Source organism: Exophiala aquamarina (genome assembly GCF_000709125.1).
Source record: "Exophiala aquamarina CBS 119918 chromosome Unknown aczIA-supercont1.21, whole genome shotgun sequence".
Classification (NCBI taxonomy): Eukaryota; Fungi; Ascomycota; class Eurotiomycetes; order Chaetothyriales; family Herpotrichiellaceae; genus Exophiala; species Exophiala aquamarina.
This window is the reverse complement of record NW_013550567.1, coordinates 474,798-487,460: the sequence shown is the minus strand read 5'-3', so window position 1 is coordinate 487,460 and position 12,663 is coordinate 474,798. Positions and strand designations below refer to the sequence as shown.

General features: G+C 48.5%; 5 protein-coding genes across 5 annotated transcripts; 3 read left to right on the top strand and 2 right to left on the bottom strand.

Annotated features, from left to right (window-relative positions):
• Positions 1-2,114: 2,114 nt before the first annotated feature.
• Positions 2,115-2,623, top strand: A1O9_12219 (uncharacterized protein; the record flags this gene model as incomplete). Its single annotated transcript, XM_013399017.1, has 2 exons — positions 2,115-2,250; positions 2,319-2,623. The coding sequence occupies 2 exons, from the start codon at positions 2,115-2,117 to the stop codon at positions 2,621-2,623; spliced, it is 441 nt and encodes a 146-aa protein (XP_013254471.1).
• Positions 2,624-3,566: 943 nt separating this feature from the next.
• On the top strand, positions 3,567-7,586 carry A1O9_12218 (uncharacterized protein; the record flags this gene model as incomplete). The annotated part of the gene is made up of 1 exon (XM_013399016.1): positions 3,567-7,586. A coding segment is annotated over one exon (4,020 nt), but the record flags the coding sequence as incomplete, so codon positions are not given.
• Positions 7,587-8,174: 588 nt separating this feature from the next.
• A1O9_12217 (uncharacterized protein) lies at positions 8,175-9,653 on the bottom strand (the record flags this gene model as incomplete). The annotated part of the gene is made up of 1 exon (XM_013399015.1): positions 8,175-9,653. The coding sequence occupies one exon, from the start codon at positions 9,651-9,653 to the stop codon at positions 8,175-8,177; it is 1,479 nt and encodes a 492-aa protein (XP_013254469.1).
• A 1,066-nt stretch (positions 9,654-10,719) lies between these two features.
• Positions 10,720-10,975, top strand: A1O9_12216 (H/ACA ribonucleoprotein complex subunit 3; the record flags this gene model as incomplete). Its single annotated transcript, XM_013399014.1, has 2 exons — positions 10,720-10,847; positions 10,903-10,975. Coding segments are annotated over 2 exons (201 nt in total), but the record flags the coding sequence as incomplete, so codon positions are not given.
• Positions 10,976-11,163: 188 nt separating this feature from the next.
• A1O9_12215 (uncharacterized protein) lies at positions 11,164-12,471 on the bottom strand (the record flags this gene model as incomplete). The annotated part of the gene is made up of 1 exon (XM_013399013.1): positions 11,164-12,471. One exon carries the CDS (start codon positions 12,469-12,471, stop codon positions 11,164-11,166), a length of 1,308 nt encoding a protein of 435 aa, XP_013254467.1.
• Positions 12,472-12,663: the final 192 nt, after the last annotated feature.

Genomic DNA, 12,663 nt, shown 5'->3' with positions numbered 1-12,663 from the left:
TTATTAAGTAATACTTAGTTATTTCTTCCTAAGGATCTTATATATCTTATATAAATATACTCGGTAATCTTATTACTAATATTCCCTTAGATTAATAGAACGAAGGCTCGACTAAGTAGTATACTAGATAAGTACGATTAGTATACTAGGTTAACTTTAACTATCCTAGGAAAAAATAGAAACTTATATAGAAATTCTAGATAGAGATAAAAAGATAAGTAGCTAGTATACTATTAGTAGGGAAAAAGTAGAGGACTAACTATAGAACTTATTAAGGAGGGTCTTAAGGAATAAGAAATATAAAAAAAAAAAAAAAAGAAGAAGAAGAAAGATAGAGTAGAAGGAGATTAATATACTCTTTACCTAGGAACTAATCGCTAAGACCTTAACGAAGATTAAATAGCGAGGACTAAATAATTAAAAAGTTTAGCCTTATAGGTATAGCTTACTATATATACTATACTAGAGTACGAAAAGTATATAAAGTTTCGCTAGAATTAGGTAAACTAAAGTAAATACGAAATAATTTCTAAGAGTAGAATAAATTAGGATTAGGAGCGACCTTAAGATTAGAAAAACGTATTACGTTTTTTCTAATATTAATATAGAACGTATATAGCGCTATACTAGAACGCTACTTCTTACCTACTACTCCTATACTCGAGAACGAGTATACTTCGAGGGAGGAGAGTAATTATTATAGAATAGGACTATAGTGGACCCTAGAAGTATCTATTCTATACTAAGACTAGTCCTAAAATACTAAGGGGCCTAGTATATAAGACCTTAGGGGCTATATGGATTGTATGCGAGGTTTTTAGACTCCTTAAGTTCTTATAGTCGATGTTCTAAGGACTATATAGTAATCGATCGATTATCTTAGTGTTCTCGTTAAGTTACTTATACTCTTATACCTAGGGCCTTATTCTTTAGGAGGCCCTAGATTACCGCGTCGACCTTATTTTCTATTACTTCTAGGAGTATATTAACTATACGAGTAGAATACGTATCGTCTATTATTACTATATATAGCGCTTATAGAAAGAACTTTTCCGCTAGAATTCGTATATATTCGTTATTATCGACTATTACTTTATTTTCTTTCTATCTATATAACGCGAGTATATAGAGATCTATATACGCCTTATCTACGACGCTCCTACTCTACCTAGAGAGCCTCTATAGGCCTTAGGAGTTATTTATAATTTTCTAGACCTTATACTTCTAGTTATTTCGCGTGTTCTTGCGAAGCTCCTATTTTAGCTAGTTCGAGAGGTAGTAGAACTACTAGAGGTCGATTTCGTCTCTAGTTACGTTATACGTACGTCTCGCGCGCCTCGCGTCTACTAGGAGCTTCGCTACTCGTAGCGACTAGTCTAGGCGCGCTCTTAGGAAGGATCTTACCTTAAGTTAGTACCTCGGTAGGAGGGCCTTAATTATTTATTATATTTCTTCGAGGGTTTTTAGCTCGCCCTCTACTCGAATAGCCTCCTATAGAGCCTAGGAGTTAAGCTTCTTAAGCGCGTACCGTGCGCGAGGTAGTTACGTAGCGCCTACGAGTTCGATATCGATAACTATCTTTATAGGTATATAGTCCTACGTTAGCGCTCTTATAGAATATAGAATAAGCGCTGAGTAGCCCTGGGCTCCCTAGGCTCCCATAGTAATATAAATATTATTACGAGATACCCTTCACCGCTAATTACTAAAATAGAGTTAATAGTTAAGGATAGCTACTAGGTTAAGTTCTATTATTTCTTAACTAGTTTAGATATTAAAGAGGAGGCGAAAATAGTCGAACTATAGACTATCGCTTAGAGCATTCTAGTCTCTCGATGTAAGACTATTTTATCGTACGAAGAGGTGAATTGGTGGAGCGATTAGGTATAGACGAGAAGGAGTTGCATTTAAGACGCGTAAAATAGAGTGTCTCGTTATACGGTTGGCTCATTATGTGGTGCCTAGACCGATAAAACCAGGCCTTCCCCAGGACAATAAGTCCAATAATTGTTTGGAGGAGATTCTTGCTGTCGCTCGCTCTCTCTATCTCTCTCTCCCCCAATCGCTCGCAACTTTCATAGAGCTGTATCATCAATCCGGGTGTGGTTGCAAATATGGCCTTTCCCCCTTCCTACGGATTCATCACGAGTACGCTGCATGGCAAGGCTGAAGGTCCGACACTGCCGGAGATCAATAAGGTGTCGGGAAAGTTTGTGGTAGTTGTCGCTAGTTCAGGGAAAGGGTTGATATGTATACGGCACTTGCATACGCTCGTGCCGGGGCCACGGGGGTTGCGATCTCTTGCCTAACACGCCCAGACTTGGGAGCTTTGGAGAAGGGCCTTTTCAGGGTCGATCCGGAACTCGAGGTCTTGTCGCAAGTTGTAGATCACTGTAAACCAGAGGATGTTAAAGATGTAGCGAAGCAAGTGCAGCGGAAATTCCACGGACGGCTCGACGTTGCGGTTTCCAATGCTGGCACGTCTGGCAAGCTCGTGTATGATGTCGATGAGAAGACCGGGGAGCATACCAGGGACCGCTACCCCGAGGAGATCATCCAGGACGGAAACGCTGCCAATATTATCAACACCAACTTCCTTGGCAGCTACTATGTGGCGAAGTAGCTAACGCCGATCCTAATTGCGGCATCTAACCCGAGTTCAGCGAAGGCGTACAGTACCATCAGCAGCGTGTGCAGCCATCTGACGGACAGCTTCTTCTCCACCACAACGTACAACGTGAGCAAGGCCGCGCTGAATCGCTTGGTCGAGCACAGTCAGAATGACCACGGTAATGATGAGGCCCTGACTTTCGCGGTGAATCCAGGTGGTGTGCTCACGTCAAAGACAAAGGGTTTAAGTGAGGCGCGGCCCGCAGAGAGGAGCCAACGTGAGTAGCCTCGGCCCTTGCCCGAGAGTAGAAAGTGGTGGATGGAATGGATACCTGGACATTTGGCTAACAAAATCTGTTGTAGACATGACTGACGATGTTGGACTGTGTGGAGGATACCCTACCTGGCTGACCGAGGAGAGGAGAGAATGGCTGGGTGGTAGATATCTCAGCATGACTTGGGGCGTGAATGAGCCCGGAGAAAAAGGGATGAGATTTTGTCGGAGGATAAGTTGAAGCTTAGAATGGTGGTTTGAATGGAGCGAGGTACCTGTGTTGGGCAAGGCTGGCGATGGCAAGGCTGAAGGCAGCCGCCGCCAAGGAAAGTTGCACACCGATAAAGGTCAATCCTTGTCACGCCCCCGCGTTTGTCGCGTAGAGTGGACACTGGGCACGCGCTTTAAATCACTTGCACCCTTCACTTTTGTGCGACACTGGCAGTTGGCTACTGTCACATTTCTCGGATGAATCTGCAGGCATATTAGTTCTTGAGGATGAAGTCCAGTTGGAGATCATGAAGAGCCTTCGCATCCATGGATACTGATAGCGCGAGCATCGACATTACAGACATCAAGAGGGACCTTCTCGAACGGCGCGAGGTGTGTTTCTATGCCCTGATCATCACGGTTCCTGGTTACTGACTGCAGGTTCCCGTCCCAGATTTCAATCCTTGAACAGCCTGATTCAGAACGCAGCACCTTTGAAAACCCAAATCTACAGGCCATCAAGGCGTACTACTACCAACTATCACAAACATCACCCCACCGACCCGTTCCCTTGCAGAACATATGGCCAACTTTGCCCAGCACCGTTTCTGACTCCCAACTTCTTCATAGCTCTATAGATATCGACAGCCAATTCTGCTTCATCCCACCGGCTCCTCCCTCCACCACGAACGGTGTGGTCACAGCCAAGGCTCCCGTCAGAATGAGCCAAGTGGACGACACACACACTCAAGAGCTGTCTCCTTCCCATTTCGACTCATACATTCATAAAAGTCGGAGTGCGAGGCACTTGGAGGGAGGTGCTGGCCCCAACGACAACTCCGACAACGACAATGGCCTGCAGCGGCATGAGACACAGTTCACACTTCACGAGGGCGATGAAGGCCACATAGATCTGATTTCGAGCTTTGAGCAGAGATTGGAAGGCGCCCAAGATCTTGAGTCCGAGCCAGCCGCTGGCGACTTCTCTCCGACCCAGTCTGGGTGTGCCATTTCCCAGTTCCCTGAATCGCAACGCTTCAAGACTCCTGCTACTGCTGGGAAGAAGAGACGGTACAATGGAGATATGGTACATACCCCCTATCTGCCTCATAATCCCCTCCGTCAAGTGACTGCACAGAGCAATGGCAATGTCATGAGGCTCAGCCAGGCTTTTGCTGCCACTCAAGCAGATACCTCGCCCCTCTTGCACAATGGCCTAGTTGACCTGCAATCTGACCGCCCTTCGCCCAATATCGAACTGCAACCACGACCTGTTACTGCAGCCACTTCTTCTCCTCTGCGCATGCTCCCGGAGTTTACACGTGCTTCCACAGAGCCAGCTTCCCGTTACATCTCCGTAAAGCAATCCCAGGCAGAACGCGAAAAGCAGGCCGAGATCCAAAGGCAACAAGAGCTCGCCGAGTATAATGACGATTCAGATAATGGCTTGGCCGACGAGCAGACCCAAATTATAAGATCGAGGAGGCGCGGCGGCATCGAACAAAGAGTACGCTCGACTTTGAGACAATTGTCTTCACCTTCCAGACGAGCGAATCAAGGGCCGCCAGCCACCAAATCATCCCCAGTACGTCCTTCCATTCAGCACTCGCCCATACAGACTCTACTGGCAACTCGTGTTGGATACACCATTGTATCTAGTCCTCCTAGCAATGATGTTGTCGAGCTTGATAATGATACCGAAGTCGAAACGGAGCAAGAGGACAACGCCGATATTGCTGTAACAAGGTCCAGTCAAGGAGCAGTTGCACTGGACGTCGAAGACAAAGAAAACTTCTCCGAAACTGGAAGTGAAGTCCCCGAGACTACAGCAAGGCTTCACCAGATTCTCAACTGTTTCTCGACCCACGTGCAAAACAGCCCTTCCTTAAGGCGATCGAACAGGTGTACTAACACTTCCCGTAATGCGTTGGATAGCTCGGAACCCATTGCGGTGGCCAACTCTCAACCTTCGCAACTTCAAAGACAACGCCAAATATGGTCAACTTCACCAAAGCGGGCCGCTAGCGATGGGATTGATTTTGTCCCACAATCGCCAACGGCTTCTCCACAACCGACACTCGAAGCAAGGCCGTTGATGTCTCTACACCATACAGAGAGAGAGGATGACGCGTTAGCAACAGCGGACGAAGGCCCAACATTGGTAGATCAACTTCCCACCGCTATTGAGCCTCTTTCTGAAGATATCAACAACGAAATCTCGTGCAATCCACACAGCACTATTCCGGAGACGAGCTCAAATGGGCAATATGTTCAGAACAATTCCAGTCAACCCTGGGAGCGTCGAAACCCGAGCGAAGGTAGTACACACAACCAATTCGAAACTGCAGAGTCTCATCTTCCACCCTCTACCAACCATAAACAACCGTCGAACGTAGTAGATCTGAGTAGTCCTCCTGTCAATACCACTGCACCCGGACAAAAGAGAAAACGGTTGACCGACATCGCGGCTGAGCCTTCGCCCCAGAAGTCCCAGTCTCAGCTTAGCTTCAATGCCAGCGAGGCTCTTCAAGTAGATATCGACCTCCAAGTTGGGCCAGAGGTTAGCACAGGTGAGCTCCTGCCAGATAACCCTTCACTACAACGCAGACGTGCTGTCATGTCCCCTTCTGGAGAGAGTCCAAAGAAGAACGAGGTTTCTCCCTCTAGAGCTGATGAGCTATCTCAAACACCTCTATCTCGTAAGCATGCTGGATCTACAAACACAGAATCGGATGGTCCCGAATCCACCAAGAAGTTTACAAAACGGCGCAAAAGTTACCTTCGCAGAGATAGGAAGCTCTCGTCCGAATCATTGAGTGCTTTGAAAGCAAATCTTGGGGTCAAACCGCGTACTCCGCGATCAAGTGTGTGGGATATCATAGCCTCTCCTCCCCAGAAAACTGGCCCTGCGACGGAATCCCTGAAATCTTTCTCTGCTCTCATCGAAGAGCCTCAGACTTCAAGCAGAAGCAAACAAAAAGGCCGCAGACTTGCCAAACATACGAAAAAGGATATGGTATCAGAACCACCAGCTACCACCTCCACCGAGACGGAGCAACCTAGTCAATCTCTGGAGTCCACCGCGCTGAATGATGGCCAATGCGGACCGATGACCCCAGTAATTACTGACCCTATTCTCGCCCCGAACATGGTATTTGCTTGCTTCATTGGCAAAACTCGAGCTTATTTTCCCGCGTTGTGTCGCGGCCTCTCAGGTGGAGAGAGTAAACGATTCTTGATTCAGTGGGAAGGGTATGATCTAGATGAGATTGATGAACACGGTGTCCGAAGTCTTGACTTGAGGGTCGGAGACCTTGTCAAAGTTGATTTGGAAGGCTTCCCAAAAGTATCGTACGTTGTCAGAGGCTTTCGACACAAGATCGGGCCTGAAACGCCAAAAGCTGGTCTCCCTTTTATCACTGACATTCGAGGGTACAAGACCGCCATGGTAGCACCAAAGCAACGCAAGAGCCTTCCAGCAGAAATGTCGACAGAGGCCGTGAAAGAAGTACCCCTCTCGGCGATCTATCTGGACAGCATCATGTGGGGACAAATGAAAGGTCGAATGTTCGAATTCAAGCTCCCTCCAGAAAACTCTTACTTTCCACACTTCAGTCCTCCAGCTGAACGGACAACAAACCCCAGCACTCCGATCTCACGACTCCGTCGAGCACAGGCAACTGGGGCTGCTCTTGTTCCTCCGAGTGGACTATTTGCCAACATGACGTTCGCAATGTCATATGATGACAAGTCTCGAAAGAGCTCCCTCGTAGACCTTGTCAAAACAAATGGTGGGCACATCGTGAATGAATCGTTTCAGGAATTACTAGAACCTGAGAGTCTCCATTTGAAAGCTCATTTTGCCAGCTACACATTTGCAGCATTACTCACCGACAGTCATTCCACAAAGAAAGCAAAATACCTGCAAGCTTTAGCCCTAGGGATACCTTGTTTAAGTGGTAAATGGATCGATGCGTGCGTCGGGGCGGGCGACGTTGTGGACTGGACACATTACCTCCTTCCTGCTGGTGTATGTTTTGAACTCGATGGAGCAATCAAGTCCCGAGTATTGCCTTATGTGTCAAGCTCTGCTGCCATTACAGTTCGTGGAATGATCGATTCACGACCAAATCTGTTGACAGGCGCTCGAGTCATTGTCGTCGGCACCGGGGACATGCGAAAGGGATATCGCTTTCTCATTCAAGCCCTGGGAGCCGAAAGCGTTGAGGGGGCATCGAATCTTAACGCGGCACGACGTCTTCTGCAGTCCAACAAAGAAGGCGACCACGGCAAGAATCAGATTGGCTACATTGTAGTCAATAACAAGACTGATGGGTTGGAGGACACGACATCATCCGACAAGCCAACGAAGAGCGAGAAAAGAAGCACACCCCTGCCGGGACCTGGTCGGAGCAAGGACGGGCATTTCAAGATCATTAGCAGAATGGAAATCAAGCAGAGCTTGATTCTGGGGAAGCTGTGGATTCAATAATCGTGGAGATGATCCCCCAAGCCCCTGGCCCATGCCTGAATTGCGGCTGTTGTATGAGTACCTCTACGGGGTGTTGGAGCTTGCTCGTGCTGTTTAAAATTCATGTACATGAAGCCAGCAGCCCTGGCTGAGCTGGCCGGAATCACTGTACAAACTGAAAGCTCGGTTTCCGCCGACTCTCGTACCCCTATGCATAAACGACTAGTAGCTTCTGTGTCTCTATTGCGGCGCCTTGTACGGGACCATGGGGATTACGCTGACGAGGCAGGAAAACAAGCAACTAGGAGAATGTCTAAGTTGGGGAGACAAGAGACGCCGTGTGGAAAGGGACTCCAGAAGCATTGGCTTCGATAGAGTTTCTTGGCTTGTCCATCTCACTTACGAATGGGACGTGTACGGAGTGCTATCTAGTAGTTTCGACTAATCAAATTCTGGGGTGGCTCATACAATAACATAAAATATGCCCGGGTACCTATCGCTCATTACGTAGCGGAGCGTTGCGGACCGGTGGATGGTTACAGGTGGAATCATGTGATATTCGTCGTTTTCTGTCGTCGGCATCGCCATCTTTGGTTTCCTCTTCTCAGGCTAGTCTCTACTCCGGTTGGGAGTCCAGCGTCGGACATTGATGTCTCTAACCTTGTATCGGGAAAGTAGCAGTCCAATATCGACGTCTTTTCGCTTTTCATCCTCCTTCAGCGGTGGGGGGATGTCCACGTAGCACAGGACGAGCTGTTTTCGGACCTGGGCCTGGACCCGGTTGACGCCGTGCAGCCACCACCAGTCCTTCGATTGTTGCTTTTTGTCGTCGCCTGTCCAGTATGGGTCGCTGTATGATGGGACAATGACGACCGCGAAGTCGGCGTGTGAGAATGCCGGCCCACGGTTGTAGAGCAGATAATCGGTGGAGAATTTGATGCCGGAGCGGACAACCCACCCGAGTGAGCGGTAGTGATGGTAGACTGCGTAGGATACTATAAAGGGATCGTCGGGAGCCGCGGGCATTGATATTGACCGCGGAGGATGGTAGGAATGACGGCGGAACAACGAAAGAAGTGAACTTGAAGGTAGGACCGTTTCACTATCGTCGCAGTACACGTCTAATACTCCAAGGCCGTACGAGAGAAAGAACGCTTCTTCTGTGGATAAAGTCAGATGCTCCTGGGCCTCTTGAACCGGGGCGGCCTCAATGGGAGTTGCGGGTTCGAGCGGCGAAGACCCTGGACTTTTGATGGGTGATATCACCGGTGAACTCAGATCGAATTCCCTGGCCTCAATGGTGGGGGAGAAACGCACGGTTTTCGTTCTTTGTAACCGTTGTGTGGGACGACCTTCAATGTGGCTTGCCTCGGACGACGTCGATGTCGGTGGAGGGGTCAGGATCCCGTTCGCCTCGATAGATCTCTTCCACTCGTCAAACCCCTGTATGGGCCCATTCTCCTTCTCCTCTTCTACTACATCAGATGTCACGGGTCCGCTGGCCGAATCCAAGACACTCCCTATGTCGCTTATGTCCGTGGCATTCGTCTTCAGGATGTTTTCTTGGTGAGCGCCGTTGACATGGCCGTTCGCCCTGCCATTTGGTTGAGACTCATCCGACAGTTTCTGATCGACTTCCTCTTGCTCTTTCCGGGCTCGCTCTAATTTCTGTCGTCTCCTTTCTTGCCTTCTCTGTGCTGTATTTTCCTCGGCGGTCACACCCTTTTTCTTTCGATTTTCCAGCCATGTAGGTTCGCTGCGACTGAGATTCCCTCGGCCGAAGAAGCCCATCTCCCAGAGTTTACGAATGGTGTCGGCATCTGTGACATGGATGGAAGATGTTGCGGATGAAAAATAACCCTTGTACGTTGGTCGAGGAGGAGTTGCAAGGACTTGTACAAGATATGAGAGCGCGATGGCCACCAAAGATAACGGATTATGAGGGATCAGTGGAGGGAGGGGATAGACCGGTACGGGGAGAAGGTTTCGATGTATGTGATTGTAGTCGGGTTTTCGGGGACGCCTTGGAGGACCAGAGTTTGCAGACGAGGGTCGCATGGACTCAGAGACAAAGGTCGACGCGGCCATGATAGAATCATGAACTCATGGCACAGAGACCTGAATTGAAGGGGTGGGTTAGCCTTGGGAAAGACCTGATAATCAAGCACACGAGATAAGAAGGACAATAAAAAGTTATTTAGTCAGATACCGTTGTAGTCTAATACAAGGCCCACATTGGAGGATGCTGAAATCAAAGTGCAACCTCCTAGGCAAATAAAAAGGTCATCACCGGAAAAATGGGGGAAAGTGGTATGATTCAGCAGAATTGGGCACTTACTTCAGCTGCCGATAGGCGGTAGAACCGGATGAAATTGGAAGAATGTTGGAAGTTCCTTCTTTTGGCTCACCAAGGTAAGCAGTCGATCGGAAGGGCGGGTTGCTGAGTGCAGGAGAACTTCGGGAGACATGGATGAGCAACAAGTAGACGTCCCAAGGGAGAACGAGAATGACGATTGTTGTGGGATTGTTGTGGGATCGCTGTCGATATCAAAGTCGATGTTGGGCTTGGTGGGTCTTGGATAATGAGGTGAGTCGTTGGAGGTTGAAATTCGCGCGGGGGAAAATTTGGGAGCGAATGCATCTTTGAGCTTGAAATGGATTTGCTGGTGAGTCGCGAGCCGTGACCAACTGAAGGACTCCTTTCAGGGCAGCCCAGGGCGACTGGAAGTTTAAGAATGTCTTGCCGAGTCGGTCTTCTCCAACCATAGTCTTCCCATTTCATCCCATCACGATGGCTCTCAGCAACAGCACTGAGGAGGCGGGAGCATACAAGGTATTGAGTGTGATAGTAACAATCAAACGTATTGATACACTACTACTCTTCACGAGTTTTGACACACGCACATTCTAATTACAAAATTCTCTTGACACTTTCTGCATTTTGTGCTGCCGCCTTACGCCTACAAGTCGGCGCCAAGCCATTGACAAAAGCAGCCATGGCTTCTCTCCGTATTCACTTCTAGCATCCTCTTGGAATTTATGCTGCACCCGTTCTATTCAAGTACCACTGTACAAATTTCCCGCTACATTCTTTCGCAAACCTTTGATATCCCTCAAGCGCAACCAACCTACCACTAGCAATACCGCAAGCGTCATGCATCTCATGTACACTGAAGACCATGCCACTGGCAAGAGAGTATATACCTTGAAAAAAGTCCTCGATGGCGTTGTCACCAAATCCGCACATCCTGCAAGATTTTCACCCGATGATAAGTACTCGAGGTCCGTCTCTGCCTCTTGTCGCGCGTTCCTTTCCCGGTCGCTAATCTTCTCTCAGGCACCGGGTCACGCTGAAAAAGCGCTACGGTCTTCTCCTCACTCAACAAAGTATGTGCAGCGAAATCCATTTTATGGCCTTTTAAATACTGACTGGCTTGAAAAGAGGAGGATCCTAAAAAATGAACAAGAACGATACGGTGTTTCAGGCGTCATGTGGATTTTAAGGAGTACAGCAAAAAGCTTGGGACGGAAGGGCATACCCGGTACTTTCTAATAGGCATACACTTGAATGATAAGATATTCTCCCAAGCCGTCGTGTCTATCGTTTTCTCGAGTTCACAGTCCTGCCGGCTCCCACCCGAACCTTTCCCGATCCATGGTCTCTATGACCAGAAAGGATACTAGGAAGCGTATCTTCGTCCATGGGGTCTCGCTCTTTGCTGCGTTTCATGGCTGACAAGGCTCGAATATACTCCTTCTGGTCCTCGGCCAGGATCAGATCATTGCCCCAACCTCCTTGCCCTCCGCCTTGCCTCGGCCCCTTCCACTTTTGATTCGACGTTCCACTTGTAGCTTTGGGTACAGAGAACACATTACCTTTATTGTTCCACTGCATGTTGGCCTTGAGATGTAATTTGACTTCGCCTTTGTCATTGGTTGAACAACTGACCCTGGTTAATGTGGGTTGACCACATCGAGGACAGAACTGTTTCGTCATGTCCTTGGTTGTAGAGAAACAGCCATGACATCGCAGAACGAACTGCTTGATCTGCGAGATGCGCTGGCACGTTTTAGCCGACAAGAGGTTGAGATTCATTTGAAGAAGGACATTCTGCATGGCGAAATCTCCTGTCATGGTAGCAACTTGCAATTGTTTAATCTCGTTCGTAGATTTGCTGCTTGCTGAGTCGTCTTTGGCTTTCTTCTTTTTAATATTCGCTGGTGTTATCCAGCCTGAGTCAGAATCAGACTCCTCCCGGCTCGCCGAAGGGCCCACTGGGAGGTCCTGCGGCACTTCGTCGCTTGGTAATGGCTGACTGGATGCTTCTTGGGATCCTCTATCCATAGTCTCCACGAATCCTGGCTCTATGAGTTCAGTGTCATCCTGAAGACCCACGTCTGCTATCTTTTCTTCGATATCGTTCACGTCTTCCGCACCGGTGCTCAGCGGCCGATCGACTGGTTCGTCCGTTGTTCCCTTGTAGGTTGTTCCTGTGTTTTGGGACGGTGGACTGCCATTCAACCTCTTCTGCCCAGGCGTAGATCTTAATCTCCAGTGGCCCCCATTCCGCTCACACTCTATGTCGTAGGCTAGTGCAAGTATCTCAAAATCCGTGGCACTGAGAACGGCGCCATCTCCAGTTTTTCGCGCGAAATCTTTGATCAACTTAATACTCTCTGACCTTGGGGCCCGAATAGTAAGAAAGGGCTTGTACAGGGTGTCTATTCTTGATCTTGCTTCCTCGCCTCTTATTTCAGCAATCACCGTAGGAGTGGTGACAAGATCGTGTCCATGCGCTAGGAGAGTCGAGATACCTGGAGTGTTGAGCAGGAGGGGCGATGAATCGAGAATGATGGTGTGGATGGGTTTGTCAACTACCGTGGCAGGAGGTGAGGCTTGAGCCATCTTGTCGACGTTGGTGGAAATGATGATGTGGATGAGTTCAGCCCCTCATGTTCGACGACGACTGTGCTGTGAAAGTCGAAATATTTTTTGAACGCGGATCTTATCTTATCGGAACCACCCACTGTCCACGTGAAGGCCTTTGAGAGTAGCCACTTAACGCGTCCCATGGCGAGTCGCGTCGTGGTCGACAAC